The sequence below is a fragment of the Anolis carolinensis genome, unplaced genomic scaffold (genome assembly GCF_035594765.1).
Source record: "Anolis carolinensis isolate JA03-04 unplaced genomic scaffold, rAnoCar3.1.pri scaffold_9, whole genome shotgun sequence".
NCBI classification, from domain to species: Eukaryota; Metazoa; Chordata; class Lepidosauria; order Squamata; family Dactyloidae; genus Anolis; species Anolis carolinensis.
Genome location: NW_026943820.1, coordinates 768881 through 794263, shown reverse-complemented (window position 1 = coordinate 794263; position 25383 = coordinate 768881). Strand labels below are relative to the sequence as shown.

The window sequence follows — 25383 nt, the reverse complement described above, 5'->3', positions numbered from 1 at the left end:
GCTCTCCATCCCAACTGCCACTGCTTTGGCCTCAAAGGAAGGGAAGAGGAGGCAGGCATGGCTCCATCATCATCAAGGAGAAGCCATCATGCCTAAGCCCAGAAGTAGACAAAAGGTTCTTCATCTCAACTGCCTCTGCCCTGGATTCAAATGGAGGAAAGAAGAGGCAGGCATGGCTCCATCACCATCAAGGAGAAGCCATCATGCCTAAGCCCAGAAGTAGACAAAAGGTTCTTCATCCCAACTGCCTCTGCCCTGGCCTTGAAGGGAGAGAAGAGGAGACAAGAGTGGCTCCATCATCATCAAGGAGAAGCCATCATGCCTAATCCCAGAAATAGACAAAAGGTTCTCCATCCCAACTGTCTCTGCCCTGGCCTCGAAGGGAGAGAAGAAGAGGCAGGCATGGCTCCATCATCATCAACGAGAGGCCATCATGCCTTAGTCCAGAAGTAGATCAAAGTCTCTCTATTCCAACTGCCACTGCCCTGTCCTTGAATGGAGAGAAGAGACAGGCGTGGCTCTATCATGCCTACGCCCAGAAGCAGAAGAAGGCTCTCCATCCCAACTGCCACTGCTTTGGCCTCAAAGGAAGGGAAGAAGAGGTAGGCATGGCTCCATCATCATCAAGAAGAAGCTACTATGGCTAAACCCAGAAACAGACAAAAGGCTCCCCATCCCAACTGCCACTGCCCTGATCTTGGAAGGAGGAAAGAACAGGCAGGCATGGCTCCACCACTTTGATGTCTAGAAGCAGATCAAGGGCCGTCTCTTAGTTACAACTGCCCTTGCATTGGAAGGTGAGAGGAAGAGGCAGTATCACCAGGGAGGGAGGGAAAGAAAGAAGGAAACTTACCCTTGTATAACGTTTTGTGATACCACAATGCTCTTGATTAATGCAAACTAATGGATATCCACGACTAACATAGAGTAAGGCAGGAGTAGAGAAAATCAGCTCCCAGGGTCCAACTTTCTTGAGCTTTTGATCCAGACCTCTGGGGTTCCTCAGATGACCACGCTACCTTCTCAACAATACTATCAATTTGGTGTTTTCAAGCCTTTGCAGAGAGATTTTCCTCTCATTCAGAAAGGCCAGGAGATGCTTCTCTTCAGGCTTAGCTCCCATCAGAAGGAGCTTTAGGCTGAGTCAGAAGGTCAGTTCCCACTGTCTTTGTTATTGTTGTCAATATATGGAGAAGACAGTGGGAATCTTTCTAGCAAAGATTTTATATCTCTTCTCTATGGCCTTTTACTGTAAAATTAGAAATAGGGAGAAACTGGAAGTCCGCAAGGAGATGTGTCTTTCAGAAATTGGTTCAATAGAGTCAACCAATCAACCAGTTGACCAAGAGTGCACCTGTATAAACAATGACCCCAAAATGCAACAACCACAGGTCTTGTCTTATCATGCCCATGAAAGCAATGATTCTAAAGCCAACTGGATTCAAATCAGACAACCCCGTCTTCTTCCAACCCAACATTTTCTTCTTTCAAACAATTCCCATTACTCACCACTGTCAATCGCCAAGAAGTATGCCGTGTACACGTTGTTGGAGACAAACGGGGATTCGCGATCAAGTATACCTGACGTGCGAATGGTGCCGTTGGTCGGGTTGATTTCCAACCAGTCTGCTGGGTCTTTGTAAACAGAATACCTGTAAAACACAAAGCAATCAAAAGTGACATTGACTCAATTGTTGAATGTAGAAAAATCCAAAGCCACAGTTGTGTAATTATTAAATAAAGCGAAGTTAACAATCTTCAAATTAACAGTTCGTATTGGTAAGCATTTCACGATGGAAGACATAAGCTGTGATCCAGTTGAGCAAATCATACGCATACTTCATATGTGGACAATCTGTCTGTCCATCAACCATCCTTTCCCCCCTTAAAAAGGAGTCATTCGGGCCTGACAACAACAGTGACTGACAGTTCTTGCACATATGTGATGCGTGACACTTATTCTGACATATATGGCATTCCAATCTACCTTATCAGCTGTCATTGCTTTGTATACTTTATCATCATAACATGTCATGTGCGGTTGGGGCAACCCAACTGCAATCCGATCAATGCAAATAACAGACACCTGTTAACTTGGACAATAGTAACAAGAGGGAATAATTTGAATAATCCCAACAAGAAGGATTTTTTCCTCCGTAGAGTTTTCCGCTGCTAGACAACAGTAGTCACATTGCTTGCGTTTGCTCCATTCTTGACATCGGCCTGAAGTGTCAAGATGTTTATCTTCCCATATAAAACAAAAGCAATCAAAGCACCGGCCCAAGGTGTCAGATAGGATCTTGAGTATCCATTTGTCATTCCAGCAGAGCACAACTCCATAGCGGTTTGGAGCAAGCTAGTAGCTTCCAACACATCACAGAAGTTGTTTTCCATAAAAAAGAACCATGAATGAATCAAGGTAGGTAGGTAGGTCAACACGTAGGAAATCCTATGGATACAATAGGTCTTGGGGAACTATCCAATTGGCCATCCATATTGACCAGTTTAACATTTGCTGACTTGAGTGTTCATGAATTTGATTAATATATTCCCACTAGAAATGTCTAGGTTCTATGAGATGACTCTATGGTCAACTTCTGCCTAAGGAGAGGCAGGTAAAAAGCAAATTTGATTATTATTATTATTATTAAATTTGGAGAATCTAGAGATTTTAGAAAGAGTAGTTCTTTTGGGAACGGGTCATGACTCTTCCTTCCCTGGGCCTTGGAAAGCTGCTGGTCCCGGGAGAGAAGAAAGCACGCCTGCCTGCCTCTCCTCTGGAGTAGGACCACGTTAAGAAGCAGTAAACCCAGCCTCCTCCTCTACAAACAGAAGGGAAAGGATCCGGAAACTTAAAGAGTGGTAACTCTGATGCTTATTAAAATCCAGATCTTAATGAAGGATATGGAAGGGGAGCCTGTGGAAAGTCTGGAGAGATATGGCGCTTTCTTCACCCCATTGCTGAGGTTTCCTTGAAGGGAAGAAAGGAAAGGCTCTCAGGGGAAAGGGGAGCCTCGTAAGTTCCCCATTGCCACCAGTGGGATGAAAAGAACTGTTTTATTCGGCAGGGGGCCTGTTTCCGGGAGGTGCTGGCAAATGGATATGGGGGGCTTCCGGTATCTGGCAAGCAGAAACGGATAGCGATCCACCTGAAATGCACAAGCCTACTCTTTAGATCCTCCAGAACTATTCTATGGTCATCTTCTAGCTCAGTGGTTCCCAAACTTATTTGGCCTGCCATTCCCTTTCCAGAAAAAATATGACTCAGTGCCCCCTGGAAAGGGGGGGGCGTGGCTTAGAGGGGTGGGTGAGGCTCCTGCTCAAGAGGGCGGGGCTGAGCCTCTCCCCAGTCCAAGAGGCAGGGCTCAGAGGTGGAGGTGGCCGGGGCCACAAATGGGTGGCCAGGACTGGGATGGGCGGAGTTGTGAGCTCTGAGTCAGGGCTGAGCTTCTATCCCTGTCCTGCGGTACCTGCCAGGACACAGGGGGCGGGGCTAGAGGAGGGGGCGTGGCCTCTTCCCAAGTGCCTGACGGGGCTGAACTTCTATCCCCGCCCTCGTGTTCTAACAAGTGCCTCAGGGGAGGTATAGCCCCGCCCTTTAATCCTAAAAGGCCTCTCAGGAGAGGTATAGAGGCTCAGTCCTGTCTCGCGCTCTTGGGAAGAGGCCCCGCCCCCACCCCTAGCCCCGCCCTTTAGTCCTAAAAGGCCTCTCAGGAGAGGTATAGAGGCTCAGTCCTGTCTCGCGCTCTTGGGAAGAGGCCCCGCCCCCACCCCTAGCCCCGCCCTTTAGTCCTAAAAGGCCTCTCAGGAGAGGTATAGAGGCTCAGTCCTGTCTCGCGCTCTTGGGAAGAGGCCCCGCCCCCACCCCTAGCCCCGCCCTTTAGTCCTAAAAGGCCTCTCAGGAGAGGTATAGAGGCTCAGTCCTGTCTCGCGCTCTTGGGAAGAGGCCCCGCCCCCACCCCTAGCCCCGCCCTTTAGTCCTAAAAGGCCTCTCAGGAGAGGTATAGAGGCTCAGTCCTGTCTCGCGCTCTTGGGAAGAGGCCCCGCCCCCACCCCTAGCCCCGCCCTTTAGTCCTAAAAGGCCTCTCAGGAGAGGTATAGAGGCTCAGTCCTGTCTCGCGCTCTTGGGAAGAGGCCCCGCCCCCACCCCTAGCCCCGCCCTTTAGTCCTAAAAGGCCTCTCAGGAGAGGTATAGAGGCTCAGTCCTGTCTCGCGCTCTTGGGAAGAGGCCCCGCCCCCACCCCTAGCCCCGCCCTTTAGTCCTAAAAGGCCTCTCAGGAGAGGTATAGAGGCTCAGTCCTGTCTCGCGCTCTTGGGAAGAGGCCCCGCCCCCACCCCTAGCCCCGCCCTTTAGTCCTAAAAGGCCTCTCAGGAGAGGTATAGAGGCTCAGCCCTTTCTCAGGCTCTTGGAAGGAGGCCCCTCCCCCTTCCCTAGCTCCACCCTCTGTGTCCAAACAAGAGCCTCACGAGAGGTATAGATTCTCAGCCCTGCCTCGGGCTCTTGGGAAGAAGCCACACCCACTCCTCTAGCTCCGCCCCTTGTGTCCTAACGGGCGCCTCAGGTGCTCAGCCCTGTCTCCGGCACTTGGGAAGAGGCCCCGCCCCTCCTTTGACTCCACCCCATGTCCTAATAGGTGCCATCACCGCCCCCCTGGATCGCTCCAGCGCCCACCAGGGGGCAGTAGTGCCCACTTTGGAAATCACTGTTCTAGCTAAAGGTGAACACAGAGTTACTTTAGAGGACCTAGAGATTTGTCGGGAAATATTCTTTAAGTTTTATCTAATGATCTGTGGTTTTTTTTCTATTTTCAAGGAAGGTCTATTGTGATAACATGGTTTTAATTGTTCCCTTGTTCCCGTTCTTTTATAAACAACAGTCTGCTTCCAAAAACCATGACTCCGAAACAAAGGTATACATCAAAACATCAGAAAGGCTAGCGTAAAATTCCTAATTAATCCCGAACATGGTCCAAAATGCTTTAGGTGGGTGACATATGAGAACTGCACTGCTTCTGGAGATGGAAACCTCTTCCCCGCCGAGCATTGTGCTGCAAAGCTGAGTTATATAAGGTCTAATTTGAGAAAAGAGATGTTTAAATAGAAAAAGTAATCTTTCCTTCCAATTACATCTATTGTGAGAGCATAATGCAGCTTAACTAAGATGATTGTTCTTTGTGGGGTCTTTTATATAATATAAAAAAAAGTTAATTAAGGATGTCTTAATAAAAGGATAAGTGTGTTTGAAGAACAAAATGACAGCAACACTGAAAGCCATAATGTAATGGGTGTGGATGGGGAGGGACCGGCTTCGACTTTTCTTTTTCAGTTGCATAATTGGAATGATTGTTAATGGTATGTATCCTCTAACATACACACCGCGTTCTCTTCTGACTGCTAGGACTGCATTTCAGGAAAATCAGAAATATACATAGGAGTCTTTTAGATAAGTCTAAATGGAGAAGTGTGAATTCTCCATTTTCACGCATTTCATTCTCTTTAAGGGGTTCTTCATGGCGATTTCTTGCATCTGGTCAAGGGATGCAATACTATGGGATTCTGGGATTTGTAGTTTGATGAAACACCAGCACTCTTTGGCAGAGAAGACACACCACTTGGCAAAACTACAACTCCCATGAGCCTATGGTGTCAAACTTCATTAATTCTGCAGTGTAGACCACTGGCTGTTAGGAATTGTGGGAGTTGAAGTCCAAAACACCTGGAGGGCCCAAGTTGTCCCATGCCTGGCTTAAAGACATTCAATGATATCAGTTGTGGGTTTATTTTAATGTTTTGTCAAAACTTTGAAAAATTCCCCCAAAATCAGTACATGTACGAAACTTTCTGAAACTTGAGGGGAACGATCCCTTGTTATCTTGTGTCATTGTGTACAAAATTCAAGGAGAACACTCTTGTAGTGGGTTCTTGTATGTATTCCGGGCTGTGTGGCCATGTTCCAGAAGTATTCTCTCCTGACGTTTTGTCCACATCTATGGCAGGCATCCTCAGAGGTTGTGAGGTATGGTTGTGTATCCATGCCTCACAACCTCTGAGGATGCCTGCCATAGATGTAGGCGAAACGTCAGGAGAGAATACTTCTGGAACATGGCCACACAGCCCGGAATACATACAACAACCTTGCGATCCCGGCCATGAAAGCCTTCGACAACACACTCTTGTAGTGTTTGTTTTAAAAAAATCTGTTTGTAAAAACTTTGAAAATTTCCCAAAAATACATGGATCAGTGAAACGTTCTGAAACTTGGTGGGCTAACAGTGGTCAATGTGTTCTATAATCGTAGCAAGTTTCATGCCAATATCTCTAACAAGGAGGGAGAAAAGAGCCTCTGAATTTTCCCCATTGGCACAATTACTTAACAGAAAGTTACGAAAAAGTAGTAAACTCGTTATAGTTACGATACGAACTCCATCCAGTTTTGGAAACACTTTAGAAATGATTTTTCCCCCACCACGTAATTTCGTAATGAGCACTGAAACATTTGTTTTCATTGATCGCACAGGTCTAACAAAAAGTCTCAATAGAAGCGATGGAGAATATAATTTACCGTATGTACTCGAGTATAAGCTGACCCGAATATAAGCCGAGGGACCTAATTTTACCACAAAACAAACTGGGAAAACATTGACTCCAGTTTAAGCCGAGGGTGGTAAATTTCAGAAATAAAAATAGATACCAATAAAATTACATTAATTGAGGCATAGGTAGGTTAAATGTTTTTGAATATTTACATAAAGCTCAAATTTAAGATAAGACTGTCCGACTCTGATCAAATCATTATTCTCATCTTCTTCAATGTAAATGTGCTTATGCATCCTTTAAATAATAAAAGAGCAAAATAATATATGTAATAATAATAATAATAAAAACAGGAAAATAATACATGTAATAATAGAGTAAAATAATAAATGCAATAATAATAATAAGATCAGAGTGAAATAATAAATGTATTAATAATAATAAAAATAGAGTAAAATAAATGTAACAATAATAGAGAAAAATAATAGCTGTAATAATACCAATAATAATAGAGAAAAATAATAAATGTACCATATATCTACGACTTAGTCTCCTGTTTTTAATACTGTATCCTGCTTGTTGATTTTAATGATTGTTTTTATTGATGTTGGTGTTTTTTACTGGGATAATTGTTTTATTGCTTTGTTACTGTTATTTGTTTGTTTTATCGCGCCAGGCCCCATGTAAGCCGCCCCGAGTCCCTTCGGGGAGATGGGGCGGGGGTATAAAAAATAAAGTTGTTGTTATTATTCTTATTATTCTTATTATTCTTATTATTATATATTCTCGAGTATAAGCTGACCCAAATATAAGCCACTTTTTCAGTCTTTAAAAAAGGGCTGAAAAACTAGGCTTATACTCAAGTATACTTCAATCTATTTCAGTCTATATACTTCAATCTATATCAGTACTTCAATCTATTTTTTTGTTCTTAAAGTTCACGGAAACAACTTCAGAACTTGTTTGTTTTGAGTGTGGTGATATTTGTGGTTTTACTGTCAAGGGACTGGGGCGTCCACTCTGGATTTTAGTCTGAACTTTCCAGGAGCTGTCCAATGGGGTGAACCCTATCCCTGAAACAGATTCGGTATCGAATGCGACTCCCGCCTTCAAAATTCCAGCAGATAAAAACATTGGAAAGATACAGGAAAGCACGGCAGGGAAATACTTGCTACCTGTGTATATGTACTACACCTTTTTTGGCACCCAGGTACAAGATGTATAATGAGCTACAACCCTCAACCTTAGCTCCTTGTCCACAAAATGGCAGGAACACTTTTCCGCCCCGGGGGATCCGCGCAAATATGAGCCGAATGACATTTCCAAAGCCCCGTGAATGGTAAACGTGTTCTATTAATGCTGCATAATAATTTCAGTTCCCGAGAAAGAAAGAAAGAAAGAGAGAAAAAAGAACGAAGAGAGGTGGTGGCGATGTGCAAATCTCGTGCACGTTTCTTTTCTTCGCCATCAACGCAAGGGTAATTCTTGTATTCTAATATACTTGCTGACACTATCAACACCTGCTTTTGTACCGCCTGTCAGAGCGATCCTGTTTAATTTTCTTTGTGTGATTGAAGAACGGTGCTGACAATGTCTTAGAGAATCTTATTGCATTTCAAGACACCCCTGAGCAACAGAAAAGAAGGGAATAACTGCCAACCATCCATATTTTAAGGTTAAGTTTGGGTAGATTTGATTCATTTCTCTAGGAATCTCCAGGTCCTCCATGTTCAGTATATGATCAGCTTCCACCGAAAGGTAACCATGAAGTTGTGCTGAACGACCTAGATAATTCTAGAAAGAACGCATGTGAAGAATACGCCATTTTCGTCAGGATTCATTCAATATTATTGGAATATTTTCCTATTCCTTGAATTCCTATTAGAATTTTGCGTGGAACCATTTTTCCTTCGTTTCATCAGTTCTTTTGTTACTTTCGTTAGCTTTGGGAGTACAGAACAGGAAGGCCCTTCCTGTACAAAAATCAGCCCAACACGAAAGTAAGTGGGAGCTTTTCGTGAGCACGTGGTGCTCCATGCCTCCTTGCCTTGGTAAGAGAATGCATGTGTGTGTGGCATGCAGGCCCAGAAAGCCACGTGCTTCCTCTAGAGTAAGAATGAGAACGTACCTCCTTGCCTTGGAAAGTGTAGGTGTGTGTGGTGTGCAGATCCAGAAAGCATGCTCGCCTGCCTGCAGCCAAGTACCTCCTCTAGAGCAGTGGTTCACAACCTAGGGTCCCAAGATGTGTTTGGCCTACAACTCTCAGAAATCCCAGCCAGTTTACCAGAAGGCCAAAAACATCTTTGGGAACCCAGGTTGAGAACCACTGCTCTAGAGTAAGAAAAATAACTCGCCTCCTTGCTTTGGAGAGTGAGTGTGTGGCGTGCAGGCCCAGAAAGCGCTCATGCTTGTTTGCAGCTGAGCGCCTCTCCTCTAGAGTAGAGAAACAGGTAAGAAGTCTCCTTAAAGAGCGCACCTGCCTGCAGCCGAGCGCCTCTCCTCTAGAGTAAAACAGCTTCAATGCCTAAAATGATGGGAAGGGGAGACTGGGAAGCCCCCCCCCCCCATAATGGGCCAATAGAAAATGAATCTTTCGGCACCTCAGAGCGAAAACAGATATCTGCCCTCCTGATTTTGTGAGGCTCCCAAAACACAGATCGGGGGCCCCCACCAAAAGCCGGGATGCGAAACAAGTCAAGGTTTACCCTGAAAGCACAACCCTACTCTTAACAAAGTAACATGTTGCCTATATATAATATATATATATACATTTGTCATGTTCTTAGCATGCATTTTACCAGAGTTACCATATTTAATGGTAACTCTCGATTTTATGAATGGCAAAATAACACAACCTTCACACTTTCTTCTGAGCTTTTCTATTCATATATTGATGCCATCCGACAGCTCTACAATGAGTAGCAGTTGCATTTGGCTCTTGGAGTGGTAAGATTTCTGACTGCAAGACAGCAGTATACTTCCCTGGGAAAGTACGGGGCATTATGATCACCTCTAAATCTATAAAAGGAGGCTTTCATCCAATTCTTCCTTGTGGTTTCCGAAACACATCCAACGCCTTCCATGTAATTTGCTCCCATGCTTTCCTTCCTTCCTTCCTTCCTTCTGTTTGCTGTAAAGCAGAGGAAGTGTTGAAGCGTTGAGTCAAGGAAGGTGATGCGCTGGAAAATTCTCTGCCGCTGTCGACAAAAATGTGGGAGCCACTGATAAGCCACTGCTATCGGGAAAAGCCCATTAGTAGTAAACAGTTCTCTTGGCAGAACAGTAAAAGGCGAAAAGGCCCCCAAAACATTGTTTTTCTGAAGCGCCTTCCCATTGGGATCTTGAGAAAAGAAAGACACATCAAATTGGAGACACAAAGGGACGACTGACAGCCGGCCGCTTCCTCCCTCCTCACGGCTCCGCGGTTTCCTCCTTTAATACAAAAGTGGATATTTACCGTTTCCTTTGTATGCGCGTGTAAGAGTCAAGCTGAGCCAAAGAGGCCATTATCTGCTCATTGGAGCTTTTTGGATAGACATCACTCGCTGGCCATGATGGCAACTTCAGAGCGTGCCACGTGCCAGTCGCGATGCTTGGCTAGATGAAGAACGGCTAGATGAAGGCCCCGTTGTGCCACCACGCTGTGTGTTTGCTTCTGCCTAAGTGCCCCCCACCGGCCTTGGTCCTCTTCTTTGAATAAGCCAACACAGCCAGAGCGGTGTCGTTGTCGAGGACATCACATTATACATTGTTCCAACTGATCACATAATGGCTCAACCTATTATTTCTTCCTTTTGGCCTCTTCTGCTGTTACTTGGACAATTTCACCAAGCAATTGTTTCCACGACTGGCAACAATCCATACACATCCCACCTGGAAAGCTCCTTAGAGCTGGAGGCCACAATTGATATGGCAGCAAGAATGGAAGTCATGGAGTCCTACCGATGTTCGGGAACTGCAACTCCTAGTATTTATGGAATCATAGACTCCAAGAGTTGGAAGCAGATTCATGGGCAGTTGAGTCCAACCCCTAGCTCAATGAAGGATCTTCAGCTAAAGCATCCCCAGCAGGTAACTATCAGTATCTAGCTTGGATTTTTGGCCATTGTTGACTCGTGTTTAGTTAGTGATCTAAGAACCTTCTGCATATGCGCTGTTTCAAATGAGGTGTATGTTGGACGTATTTTCCCACACCTAGATGATGTTGTTGTGTGCCTTCGAGTCATTTCTGACTTATGACGACCCTATCAATGGTGTTTCGTGGCATGTTTCGAAGAGCTTGGCCGTTGACTTCCATTGATCATCCAAGATCATCCACTGGGTTTTATGGCCAATTGGAGATTCAAACCCTGATCTTCAGAGTCATGGTCCAATTCCCAAATGACAATATCACACTGGCTCACCTTGGACATTGTTGACTTTACATTTATCCCTGTTGGAATTCGTTTTGCTGGATTTGGACCTCCTTACCAATCTCCCAAGATCTTAATGGTATCAGCTAACCCCTCCAGTTTGTTGTCACCTGCAAATTTACAAAATCTGCTTTCTAACCCTTCACGTAAGTAATCCATAAAGATGTGAAATAAGACGTTGTCATGATTCCTCGTCTCACTGGACTTAGAAGAAAACTCTGAGGAACTTCTCTAGTTGAAGAGCAGATACAAAGGACATTCAAAGGATGATACAGACTCTTGGAGGTTGTGGTATTCCAAAGTATTTATCCTTGTCTGCCAAAGAGTGTTGATGCCTCAATACACTACAACTCCCATGATTCCATAGTATTGGGCCATGGCAGTTAAAATGGACTCTAACCTTTTCAGTTCTGCGGTATAGATGCACCCTAAAATGCAAACTCTGAAAAACTCATTATGTCCCTTTGCCTTTTTATTAAACACTAGCTGTGCCCGGCCACGCGTTGCTGTGGTGAACTCTGGTGGTCTGGGAAATAAAGTATTGAGGAATTGGTGGTAGTTAAGGTCAAGGGTAAAGGTTTTCTCCTGACATTAAGTCTAGTCGTGTCTGACTCTGGGGGTTGGTGCTCATCTCCATTTCTAAGCCAAAGAGCTGGCGTTGTCCATAGACACCTCCAAGGTCATGTGGCCATTGCCATGACTGCATGGAACGCCGTTACCTTCCCGCTGGAGTGGTACCTATTGATCTACTCACATTGGCACATTGGTTTTTTTGAACTGCTAGGTTGGCAGGAGCTGGGGCTAACAGCTGGCGCTCACTCCGCTCCCAGGATTTGAACCTGGGACCTTTTGGTCCGCAAGTTCAGCAGCTCAGCGCTTTAACACACTGTGCCATCAGGGGCCCCTTTTACATTGCCATATAATCCAGTTAAAATCAGATAATCTGTATTTTATAGACAGTGTGGAAGAGGCCTAAGTGAGGCCTAACTCTGCCTGTCCCCTGGGCTGAGTGGGTTGCTAGGAGACCAAGTGGGCGGAGCGTAGCCTTCTAACTGGCAGCAATTGGATAAAAACAATTATTCTTCTCCCTCTAATCAGGATTTTATTTTTATTTTATTTTTATTGTATGAACGTAGAGGCATGGATGAGGGGTCGTGCTGCCAAGTTTAGTGTTTCTGGGATGTGTAGTTTTGTTGTTTTGTCCTAGGCCGAAATTTCATTACCCTTTTATATATATAGATAGCCGATAACTATTGAAAAAAGCCCTTCTCCGATTCAGGCCCGGCTGCAGAAGTCAACAAGCGAATGGAGAGAGAGGGGGAAAAATCCCCGAAATGGAATCGGAAAGTAAAGCCCGAAGTTTCCAAGCTCTGCTCTGTTTGCCCTCTGCCTAATCTCCTGCCCACGTTTGGCTGTTCAAATGCGAAAAGCATAAGCAGTTGGCTAGTTTTTCCCATTAAATATTTGTTGATACAAAATGCAGGAGCCTGCATGTGTTAGCGGAGCCGTGATCGCATGCGAAATGTGCAGCCGGCCATAAAAACTCTTCCTGGAGTGCAAAGAGATTCCCAGAGATACCGAAATAAAAGTGTATTTTCCTCTCGGTCGGTCGTTCCCTCTCCCTCCAAGCTAAGGAGGGAGGAGGCTTCGCACAGAATAAATCATACAACTCAACTAAACCGTTAGTTACTAAACCAAGCCAAAGAAAAAAGAATAACTTGCCAGCTTAACTTTGGAAAGCAAGGGTTGCCAACTTCAAGGACCCGTGTTGCTTCTCTGCCCTTAACACCGGGATGCGGCCGCATGAATAATGCAAGTGTTGCAGCCCCTGCGGCAGGCTTTCAATGTAGGATTCTTTTATACTTTATTTGGTATTGATTTTCAGCGCTTTTATGGATAAGCCACCTGCAAAGGCCCGTGGTCTTGACAGAAGAGTAATAGATATATTAAATAAAAACTCAAGATACGTGCGTTTGGTTAGGAGCGGAGGGCGGAGGTGAGGAGGCACGGCTCAAATCTGAAAATGCAATTCCAGTTGATGTTATGGAGCTATTTCTGGGGGAAATATTGTTATGTTTATTGGAATGCCTGAGTATGTGCCGCATCGGCCAAGTGGAATATATATGTAGACAAAACAGCATCAGATCATGGAAAAATTGGGAAGAATCCAGACTGGGACAGTAGGAGGGTGCGATAGGGTGCATCTACACCAGGCAAGGGGCTGCTTGCACCGTCCTTATGCCGAGAGGAGGGTGAGACACGTGGTGGCTGAGAGTGCTCCGGAGAGCTCTCAGCCACCACGTGCCTTCCACGAGTCATCCTCCCAAGAATGGGGCTGTTTGCACCGTCCTTATGCCGAGAGGAGGGTGAGACATGCGGTGGCTGAGAGTGCTCCGGAGAGCTCTCAGCGACCACGTGCCTTCCTCAAGCCATCCTCCAACAGAAGAATGGGGCTGCTTGCACCGTCCTCATGCCGAGAGGAGTGTGAGACACGCGGTGGCTGAGAGTGCTCCGGAGAGCTCTCAGCCACCACGTGCCTTCCTCGAGCCATCCTCCCAACAGAAGAATGGGGCTGCTTGCACCGTCCTTATGCCGAGAGGAGGGTGAGACACGCGGTGGCTGAGAGTGCTCCGGAGAGCTCTCAGCAACCACGTGCCTTCCTCAAGCCATCCTCCCAACATAAGAAAGGGGCTGCTTGCACCATCCTTATGCTGAGAGGAGGGTGAGACACACGGTGGCTGAGAGTGCTCCGGAGAGCTCTCAGCGACCACGTGCCTTCCTCAAGCCATCCTCCCAACATAAGAAAGGGGCTGCTTGCACCATCCTTATGCTGAGAGGAGGGTGAGACACACGCTAGCTGAGAGTGCTCTGGAGAGCTCTCAGCCACCACGTGCCTTCCTTGAGCCATCCTCCCAACATAAGAATGTGGATGCTTGCACCATCCTTATGCCAAGAGGAGGGTGAGACACGCGGTGGCTGAGAGTGCTCCGGAGAGCTCTCAGCCACCATGTGCCTTCCTCGAGCCATCCTTCTAATGTAAGAATGGGGCTGCTCGCACCGTCCTTATGCCGAGAGGAGGGTTAGACACACGGTGGCTGAGAGTGCTCCGGAGAGCTCTCAGCCACCACGTGCCTTCCTCGAGCCGTCCTCCCAACATAAGAATAGGGATGCTTGCACCGTCTTTATGCTGAGAGGAGGGTTAGACATGTGGTGGCTGAGAGTGCTTTGGAGAGCTCTCAGCCACCACGTGCCTTCCTCAAGCCATCCTCCCAGCATAAGAATGGGGCCACTTGTATAATAATAATAAGATACCATCATCATCATCATCATAATTTTTAATGCCTTTTAAATTTATTTGTGTGTTTTTGTATTTCATATTATTGTATGTTAGTTTTATATCTGTAAGCTGCCCCAAGTCCCTCTGGGGAGAAGGTGGCGGGGTACAAAAATAAAATAATAATAATAATAATAATAATAATTATTATTATTATTATTATTATTATTATTATTATATTATCATCCCCCAGTTTATCTCCACAAAGAGGTCTCAAAGTGGCTTCAAATAAAAGCACTGGTATACAATTTAAAATATACAAATATGCAACCATTAAAACAGAATTAAACACAGTATGCTACCATGACTCCACGCTCGCATGGAATTAATGATGTAAGAGTCAGATTATGGAAGTCTGCTGTTGAAACTCTTCACTATTTTTGTTTGTTTGCCCTAAATATGATAATATACGGATGAAATACAGGAATTCCATTTTTTCAGTGTTCTCAATGGCGAGGGTGTTATAAAATTCCGTATTTCTTGAACAACCCTGATGCATTCTTTTGCGAGACTGTTGCAAATTTGATCCTTGAGATTAATAACTTTGATGTTTTCTTTTTATCTGTGACTTCCTTTTGTTTTATATGCTTGTTGTAAGCCCACAAAGGCTGTGTGTGTGTGAGGACACATCTATGGCACCAAGGGATTGAAATTCGCTCTAGACTTTGCTTGCAAAGATAGTATAAGGCGCTGTATTTAATACTTCTCACTATTTCCCCCCTTAAGATGCCATGAGGTGCCTCTAACCAGCCTAGGTTCGCATGATCCTGCATTTCGAGCCGGCCATTTTGCCGGGTGTGATGTCACTTCCCTGCCCTTTCCTGCCTTGTTAATCTTTGTGCTGCCTTCAAAGACGGGGGCAGATTGCTGGATAAAGAGGTTGGCAGATAATGCCGGGACAGAATAAGCCTATTAACCAGGAAAGTTCACGGAGAGAGTGGCTGGGCCCATCCGGGGAGGGAGGCATCAAACGCGGGCTCGCTCCTCTGAAGCCGCCTTTCCTTGGGGATCAACAGCCTTGCGAGAGATAGGTCACCATCGATTCTCACAGCCGGAATGTAGGTTGGTTCTTGCGTGAAAAAAATACTTTCAAAAACGTTGGAAAAATCTGAAAACTCTAAGCTTGATGTGACAGATCTATAATTAAGATCTCACACATTAGAAAAAAAAAAGAGAGCAGCAATTGTGTATGTGTGTGTGTAGGAGAGAGAGAGAAATCAGAATGGGATTATAGTACTGCAAGGCTGGCGGGTTCAACCTTCCTCCCCAGAACTCTTCCCCAGTTGCAATTATTCTGTCTTTGGAAATTGCTATACACGCCACGGAGCAAATAGGAAAACTACCAGCATAACATCAAGGCAATGCATATTGTTATTGGTATCCTTTCTTCTTCTTCTTCTTCTTCTTCTTCTTCTTCTTCTTCTTCTTCTTCTTCCTCTTCCTCTTCCTCTTCCTCTTCCTCTTCCTCTTCCTCTTCCTCTTCCTCTTCTTCTTCTTCTTCTTCTTCTTCTTCTTCTTCTTCTTCTTCCTCTTCCTCTTCCTCTTCCTCTTCCTCTTCCTCTTCTTCTTCTTCTTCTTCTTCTTCTTTCTCCTAGTGTTTGGCTCTCAAATTCACAAGGTCCGCAGGTTTGCTCCTTGTTCTCCACTTGCTCCTATCGGTCGTGTCTCTTGACGTGAGTCTTGCTTCAGCCATGTCACGTTTCAAATGGCCAAGCCAGCACATTTTAGGTCTGCCATGTGTCTTGGCACTTGCAACTTCCATATTCAGCGTGGTTTTAGCCACAGAGTTCTCATCATTGCTCTGTACATGTCCAAACCATCTCAGGTGAGATTTTCTCGGAGATCGGAGCAACTCCATTCAAATATATCATTTGGAATCCTGTCCTTCAAAGTAACACCCATTGACCACCTGAGCATCCTCATTTCCATCATGTACAGAGTTTACTTGATGGCCTTAGTGGTCAGCTAGCACTCCATGGCGTATAGAGCAACCGGTCTCACCACCGTCCTCTAGATTTATGAATTTAGGTGGACTGGGATCTTCTTATCACACGTTACATCTGCCATTGCTCTCCACTTCATCCAAGCGGCATTTACATGCACATGAGCATCCGACAGTACGTCGCCGGTGGAGGTGATCTTTGAGCCAGGTGCCGCACCTCAGGTTAGCTTCACCTTGCTATATACACCAAACTGCACACAGGTATTTTTAGTTTATTAGAAAATGGAAGATAAAAGGTTCTTTAAAAGCAAAAGTAAAGTTCCGCAAAATGGTTACAAAATAAAGCCATAGAGAATAAATCCAAAAATCACGAGGAATAAACAAGGTCCCAATAGAGCATGACAAAGTCCCAAGAACATGAACACAAAAGCTGCAAGATAATCCAGACAAAACGAGAGCTTGCTTCTTGGTTGAACAAAAGTTGCTTTGACAAAGGTTTGTCTCCAAACACATTGCTTTGATATCCTTTGCAAAGCATGAAGGCATTTCTTTGGCCTCTGACCTCCCTTTTGTTTGCAATTCTCACACTCCTTCGAACTCTGAATTCCAAATGGTCAGCTCGATCTAAGGAACCTGTTTCGTCAAGGTCAGCCTGCTCCTTAGTTTGCTGAGCCTCATCAGACTGAGAACTGTCCTCCTTTTCCAAGTCCATTTGCACCTGGCTAGTTTCAGTATCAACAACATCATTCCTTGCTGTGGGAAAATGAAGTAGCACTCCCTGTTCCGCATCTTCTATAGCAGGGATAAATCTGATTGTGAACCTGAATCTCATCATCCACATCAGAGTCAATCTGAGGTTCCAGCTGACTCACAACACTGAGGTATTTAAAGCTGGTCATTTGGTTGAGACCAGTGCCATTGATACTGATGGAGCCTCCTCTACTGTTGGGCCACATTCCACGGACTCTGTTTTTGAGACGTTGAGCCGTAGTCTGAAATATTGCAGATTATTTTTCCACGCTTGCACTTGAGTCTGCAACTCTGCCTGTGACTCGTTGGCTAACATAACATCGTCGGCAAACAGTAGCATCCAAGGATGCGGTTTCTGTATGTCTCTGGTAATTGCGCCCATGCATACGAACTGAATGGACCCCATGGGCTTTGTGTCTAGGGCAGGCCTGGGCAAACTTCGGCCCTGCAGGTGTTTTGGACTTCAACTCCCACCATTCCTGGCCTCAGCTTAAGCAGCTGAGGGGGAAAAGGAAAGGACCTGAGGCCAGGAATGGTGGGAGTTGAAGTCCAAAACACCTGCAGGGCCGAAGTTTGCCCAGGCCTGCCCTAGGGGCATAGTGTTCGTTGTTGTTGTTTGGGGGAAGGAAGCCTATGTTTCATTGCTTTCTCTCTCTCGCTCTCAAGAAGCTTCTAGGTGATGTTTTAGGCATTTCACGTGTCACACATCAAGTCGGGTTCCTTGCCCTTGTTATTACATGCTGCGCTGAAACGTTTCTCTGGGAGATGCATTATTAATTTATTTACCCGTTCTCTCTCTCTCCCCCGCTGCCCATGTCCTGAGGCTCAGCAGAAAATGAAATGTGGCCACATGGAGAGGGACTTAAGCACAACAAAAAGGGGCAAAAAGCTTGTGGTTGATTTCTTGATTTCTTGGCTCTCGGCCCTGCAGGTGGAAGCTGCTCCACTCGATAAAGGGATGCCTTTGCATTCAGCGCCCATCACATTGGCCTAATTGATCTACTTGGGAAGGGAATGAGTTTGCTCAACCCCGAGTGCCACCTCCAGGTGCATAAGGAATATTGCAGACGGAGCATTGTTCCGAGTGGGACAGCTGAAGGCTTTGCTCATCCTTTTGTGTCCCTGGGTATTATTTGCCGTAACACTTTGCCCTGGGAAACAACGGCTCTCAGTTAAAGTGAAATGCAAACTCAATGGTCATGCGTAGTTGGTGGTTGGAGGCTGAGTATTCAAGGAGTTCTCCAAGGTGCTGAAACCTGTTACCCAGTAGGTTCAGTACTTTGGATAGTTACTCTAAGACTCACACCCAGGTCGAATCATGTCATTCAAAAGCCAGATCAAGGAACAGAAATTATGTTTCTTCCTCATGTTCAGGTGGAATCTCCTTTAGTTTAAAGCCATTGTCCTAGTCTCCAGGGCAGCAGAAAGGAAGCTTGCTCACTTTTCCCGATGAATTTGTAGAATGATACAGCCTAAAGAGACCCCATGGATCATCCATCCAACCCCATTCAGTCAGGTAGCCATACATAATCACTCTGTTGAGAAACCTCCAGAGAAGGAGATGCCACCAGACTCCAAGGCAGCAACATATTCCACTCATAACAACTGCCATCAATTAGGACGTCCTTCCCAATTTTTAGGTGGGATCTCTTTTCCCACTTTGTGAATCCATTACTGTCTTTTATTCAGTACATAGGCAACAATTGAAGTATTGTTGGGTAGGTGAGCTGGGAGCTACTGAACAGCCCTAGGAATCTTGTGCAACATTAATAAATAAATCCATGTACTACATGGATATACCACCAAAGTTGGATACTACTTGATCAACCCTAGGATTTGTAGTGTGATGTGCTCGCTGGAGAAGAATTTTCTGCTAGAGAGTTCTAGTGCGTTGGTTTTCTTGGAGAAAACTATAAGCACTTCATCAAATACTCCTTTAGCTCAAGAGATTCATCTCCAAGAAGAGATTGTTGGGTAGGATTCAAACTCACCGGGTAGGATTTAAACCCACAGGACACATCTTGCGGGAGAAAAGAGCAAGGACAGAGGAAGTGGTGAGCTATTAATTTAGGCCAAAAGATCAACTATATATATGCAAGCCCCAGGAAAAGAAATCTCCTGACTGCAGGAGAAGCTGCAGACGTCAACTTTCAGACTCTGGAAGGCACATTAACAATGACAGAGTGCTTAACTACATAAAAGCAGATGCTGGTGGTTCAAGACTCACTAGACCTTCCCCATTATTTATAGATCCAGCGCCTTTGGAAATGAGGTTGCTGAGTAATCCAATGGCAAGCTTATTGGTCCATGCCTATAATAAAGAGAGTGCAAAATTAATCCCCACGCCGTGAGGGCCAGGGATGGCTTTTCTCGGCTCCCATCACGTTGGTGACAGAGGGTGCTCAGCTCTGCTTGATGGGGCTGGCAGCAGAGGATGAAATACATTTCGAGAATTAGTTTCATGACTCATAGCTTATGCTTTCGCTGCACACAGAGTGCTGGTGTTGATTGGCAGCATAAACAGGGGTGGCAGGAGCGAACGAGAGTCCTTGCACGGTGCCACCAAAGTCTGCTTAGCTTCTGAAATGTGCCGGAGTCGAGGAGGAGGAGGAGCACGTCAACTTCAGCCCATCAATGTCTCCTGGAAACGCTTCAGGAAGCCTTTGCTTCTTTGCCTTCTGACATTGTTTATCTGGAGATTTTCGCTCCTCTTTGACTTCCCATGAATTCCAGTAGAAACTTTGCAAAAGAAAAGTTCTCTAGAGTCTCATACTAGATTCAGAAGGGTTCTTGTGGGTCTTGTTCTCAAAGGAAGCTCTCGGTCATGCCACAGAGAGAGAATTTTTAGAATCCATTGCCTTGTAATAGTGTTTGCTTTGTGACTTTCCTCCAATTCATCAGCTTTGAATTACGCTGGCCAAAGGACACCTTGATGTCCCAAATGTTAGAACTGTTTCTGGATATACTTGACTTACTGATTCCAAAAATGGCACCAGTTTCCCCCATCAGCTCTAGTCTTTGAGATACAGAACATAGGACACATACCAACCAACATCGGCTTACCCATAAAAAATCACAATGCCCCCATCTAAGAATCTAGAGCTGATGTGATCCATCCAACGTCACTTTCTAAATCTGTGTCCCAAATGACCATGGAAACAGGCCCAAAACAAACATTTTCTTTTCTATTTCATCTGTTCCCTACTCAAGATCCTACATTGAGGAGATGGAGCAAAACCTGACACTAAGGGAGTTACGCAACTAAATATCCAACCAAATATACAAGTACAGCTCAATATGCAGTTGAGTGCAATATGACTAGACAACTAGGAACTAGAGTTGTGCACGGATTTCTTTTCTTCCGTTTCCTTCGGTACTTCGGGAGCCCATAATGGTACGAAAAACCACCCGACACAAAAGCGAAAGCCGATCTCAGCTCCTCCTCTTCTATTCAGCATCACAGTTGAATCTTTTTGATTTTCCTTTGTTTTCCCGATTCTTTTTATTTAGTCGGATTGACTGGGAGTTGGGGAGGGACCTGAGGGACGGTGAGTGGGATACATGCGTGTTCGTTTGGGGGCTTGTAGATGGAGAGTCTCCCTTTGAGCTTCTTTTTCTCATTCCCTTCCTCTCCTTCAGAAAATACTTCTGAAAGATCGTAATTATTATTAATAATAGTAATCCCAGCAAACCAAAAGAGAAGCCTACCTCTCCTCTAGAGCAGAAAGTAGAAGCAGCTTTAAGGAAGCAAAACCCCAAGCGGAAAGGAGATTGCAGCCTTGCAGGCAAGAGAGGGGATTTTTAAGGTAGTCCAGGGAGGATAACTTGACTGAGCTCCAGGTCATCATGGCTCTTCCTTCCCTGAGCCTCCTTAAAATGCCTTGGAAAGCTGCATAGTGTGTTGCTGCTGGGAGAGAGGAAAGTGCATGCGCCTGCCTCTCCTCTAGAGCAGATCTCCTTCCCTACAAACATAAGGGAAAGGATCCAGATACTTAAAAGTCATAATTCTGATGTTTTTTTTAAAAACAATCCAGGTCTTAATGAAGGATATGAAAGGGGAGCCTGTGGAAAGTCCCTCTCCCATAATGGGCTGGATAGCGTGGTTTTTCAACCCCTGAAGGGAAGAAAAGAAAGGCTCTCAGGGCTTACGAGGCTCCCCATTGCTACCAATGGGCCAAAAAGAACATTTTTTTTCAGATGCGGAATGAAAATGCACATTTGGCAGCACTTTCATTTTCTGGAAGTGCTAAAAAACGGATATGGGGGGCTTTCAGTATCCAGCAAGCAGAAACAGATAGCAATTCACTCGAAATGCACAAGCCTAATGAACATGCCTTTATGTTTCTTAGAAGGTATTGGTGAGCATTTGGGCACCATTTTTCATTGTGTGTGTGTGAGCAGGTACACTAGAAAGAAAGTACAGCCTTCCAAGGTCTCCCGAAGGTCTAACGTAAACCTCCCAACCTCCACCTTCATCTGGCTTCTTATTTTCAAATTTCAAGTCTGGTGGTGTCATCAAAGCCTATATGGATATCGACATGGACACACACTCATATAGACACGTATCTGTTTCTAGCTACCTAGACAGAGGCAGCTATAGCTTTCCGGATAATATGTGTGTCATTTAAATCTGGCCATTTAATCAATTAGACATGCTGCAAGGCCATCATCTGAGATGATTTCCTGTCTTTGCCCGGGAAAGATCCAGTCACATAATTTCCTGGGAATGAAAGTTGCAGTAATATATTTGCATAAATAATTAAAACTCCTGAAGCACAGTAGGCAATAAAAATATATCGGCACAATAAAATATGAAAGCGGAGAGTGTTGCTTTAATTAAAAATTACCACTCCAGCGCAGTAAACAACTCATTTAGTATTTGGTTGTAAGTCTACCTATTGCAGGCTCCAGACCTTTTGCGTTTGCGGTGGGAAGACATACCTTGAAGGAGCTTCCCATAGAGATACATTATTGAAGCCAGTAAATACATTTAATTAAAAACTACTGTTCATAATGGATTTTGAGAAGGGGGTCCTTCTTTTAATTTCCCAAGGTAAGAGATATTATTAGAGTTGGCCTTTAGCTTCTGTCTCTTGGAAATCTGATATAAAACTGGTGGTAATTTATGGTTCAGAAATTAAATTCCAGAATTGTCCATTTATGTTGTCCTTTCCTCTAAGAATCTTTCGTAGTGGTAGTTAACAAGAGTTTTTGGTCCCATACAACTTTTACAATCGGACCCCTGTGTTTATGGGTCTGGTATCTACAGTTGCATTTATTCACATCCAACAAAATATAGAGTTTTCTCTTATCCAGAGTGCATCCATATGGAATCCCGGAAAGTGTGCCCTGAGGACATGGGAGATATCAAAACACTCACTTTTCAATACAACTGCACACATAAAAGAATTCTGCTCATTCTAGGGATTTCTGCTTTTTGCAGAGTCCTTTCCCTTTTTCGCTTCTTTTTTCTTCATTGGGGTTCTGGCCGTGGTGAAGTTGGGGCTCTTAAAATGGGGTTCAATGGGCACTGGATGTGTGATTAACCCCCTTTCCCCTCATCCACTATGTATATTAGGATTGTGCAATCTGGGAAAACCTTGACCCGTTTTGTGTCCCGTCTTTCAGTGGGGGCCCTGATACATTTTTTGGGAGCCTCCCGAAATTGGGAGGGTAGGTATCTGTTTTTGCTCTGGGGTGCCGAAAGATCCGTTTTATTGGCCCATTATGGGGTGGGGGAGGCTTCCCAGGCTCCCCTTCCCATCATTTTAGGCATTTAAGCTGTTTCTACTCTAGAGGAGAGGCGCTCAGCTGCAGGCAGGCACATGCTTTAAGGTGGCTTCTTATCTGTTTCTCTAGAGGAGAGGCGCTCAGCTGCAGGCAGGCACATGCTTTAAGGTGGCTTCTTATCTGTTTCTTTACTCTAGAGGAGAGGCGCTCAGCTGCAGGCAGGCACATGCTTTAAGGTGGCTTCTTACCTGTTTCTCTACTCTAGAGGAGAGGCGCTCAGCTGCAGGCAGGCGTGAGCTCATTCTGGGCCTGCATGCCACACACACACTTTCCAAGGCAAGGAGGCAAGTTCTGTTTCTTACTCTAGAGCAGTGGTTCTCAACTTGGGGTCCCCAGATGTTTTTGGTCTTCAACTCCCAGAAATCCTAACAGCTGGTAAACTGGCTGGATTTTCTGGGAGTTGCAGGCCAAAAACATCTAGGGATCACAGATTGAGAACCACTACTCTAGAGAAAGGCACACATGCTTTCTGGGCCTGCATGCAACACACCCACACCCACACACTTTTCAAAGCAAGGAGTCTGCTCACGAAAAGCAGACGAGGAACCGTGATCGGCTCCTGCTTGCTTTCGTGTCAATCTTATTTTCATACCGGGAGGGGCCTTCCCGTTACGTGTTCCCAAAGGTAACAAAAGTAACAAAAGAACAGATGCAATGAAGGAAAAATGATCCGGCACTACTCTAATGCATATACAGTTATTACAAAATCCCAAAAAATACAAATTCTGAAAAAACTGTTTTGGAAAACAGACACCCACTCTACCTTTTGCCTGTTAAGGTATGGAAGACATAAGAATATGAAACTTGTGAGTCATACCTTCAAAGCAACTCTCTCCATAAATCAAATTGGCAGTAGCCTTCCCAAGACCCCAGGCAAGAATATTCCCCATCATAAATCTCCTGATCCTTTTAACTGCATGAACCACGAACCAACCAAATATTCAGTGTGTTCTCTTCCCTTTCCCCAAGTTAATTAAAGTCATTGTTAAGAATATTCTTGTACTATTCAGCGTAAGACAACTTGCAGTCTTATATCATATCATTTGGTATTCTTGATCTCGTCCATATTCCCCCCAGTTCCTTCCTGCTTTCAAATCCATCTCTCTTAACATCCTTGTTTGTGTGGAATCTCTAGATGCTCCCGACCTCAGCGATCTGCTTTTCATGTTGTTATTGTTGCTGTTTTTCTAGACATTCAACCTGAAGGAAAAGAAACAACCTCTCCTCGGGGGAAGAACAGGGGGGAAATACCCACACTTGCCAGCGCAAGCTGAGGTCTAAGTGATGTCATGAGCTTGGGGAGTATTTTCCGTTGGCTTCTCTGCCATTGTTATTCAGGATTGCTAACGTATCCGCTGCATCCCGAGCCGAGACTCACGGTACATGGCCAAGGGGATTTCTGTGTTCTGTCTGGCTACGTCTTGCTATTTCCAAAGCAAGCGGTGTGCTCCTCACGAGCCACTAAGACCCTTTGCAACATACTCATTAAAACCTTGGCAAGGAAGGAAGAAAGGAAAGGGTGGATCTGGAATTCAAAAAAGCCTATTGCTTTTTTCATTACCCATTCCATACTTTTTTGCATTCTCTCAGAATAGTTCCCTTTCCAAGTGCAAAAGATCAAATGCTACAAATGAATATCAAAATGAATATCTAAAGATATCCTATCTGCCCATGGATGTCTCAACATTAAGTCAACCACAAAGCCCCCATTGACTTATGACTTATCCATGGTTCAAGTATCTCTCTCTCTTTCTCTCTCTCTCTCTCTCTCTCTCTCTCTCTATCTATCTATCTATCATCTATCTATGGAACCATCTCCTTCTTAGAATGGTGAAAGCCAAGAACTTAGTCCATCCTAGGAGAACCTCAACGAAGCACCAACTCAATCTACTCTCTTTTCTATGATCTGCTTCTGGTCTTTTTGAATCCTTGGTGGAAGAAATGGTGGCTTCTCAGCAAGACAACATTGATGCTTTCCCCTCCTATGGAATGACCCTCAACGTATCCATGGGTCACATTAAAATGTACAATTCTGGCCTCCAAACCGACCTTCAACTCACACTAGAGATTGACTTGTGCACAAGTATACATATATGGTAGTTGTTGCGCCTATCAAGAACCCCAGAGCCATATTTGCAAACCAAAAGATCGACATTATTTTGGAATAAAGGACCCTCAAGCAAAGGTTTAAGGCAGTGGTTCTAAACCTGTGGATCCCTCTCCAGATGTTTTTGGCCTACAACTTCCAGTTTACCAGCTGTTAGGATTTCTGGGAGTTGAAGGCCAAAAACATCTGGGGTCCCCAGGTTGAGAACCACTGGTTTGAGGCATGAGCCTGGATCAGGATTGATGGAAGCATCATATTGATAAATATAAAACATAATAGAAATTCCATTGTCCCAATCCATCCATTCATCATCTATAACCAACTTCCTAGGAATGACACGATTTAGTACATATTTTATGTACTAAAATATACTAAAATGGAAATCAATAGGTAAAGCAGAATTTTACATGCTCACGCACACACACTGGAAATAAATACATAAATCGGGGACTGACACCTGTTCAGGGAAAAGCGCAGAGTTATTCCTGACACGGGGACATGAAATATTCATACC

The 25383-nt window shown here is 44.8% G+C and overlaps 1 protein-coding gene across 2 annotated transcripts in view; it reads right to left on the bottom strand.

The window, feature by feature from the left end:
• cdh13 (cadherin 13) overlaps window positions 1-25383 on the bottom strand; it is a 594061-nt gene that overhangs the window by 27567 nt on the left and 541111 nt on the right. For both annotated transcript variants that reach the window (XM_062961847.1, XM_062961846.1), the window contains one exon: window positions 1510-1652. In XM_062961847.1, coding sequence (XP_062817917.1) covers window positions 1510-1652 — 143 coding nt within the window. The remainder of the gene's footprint in view (window positions 1-1509; window positions 1653-25383) is intronic.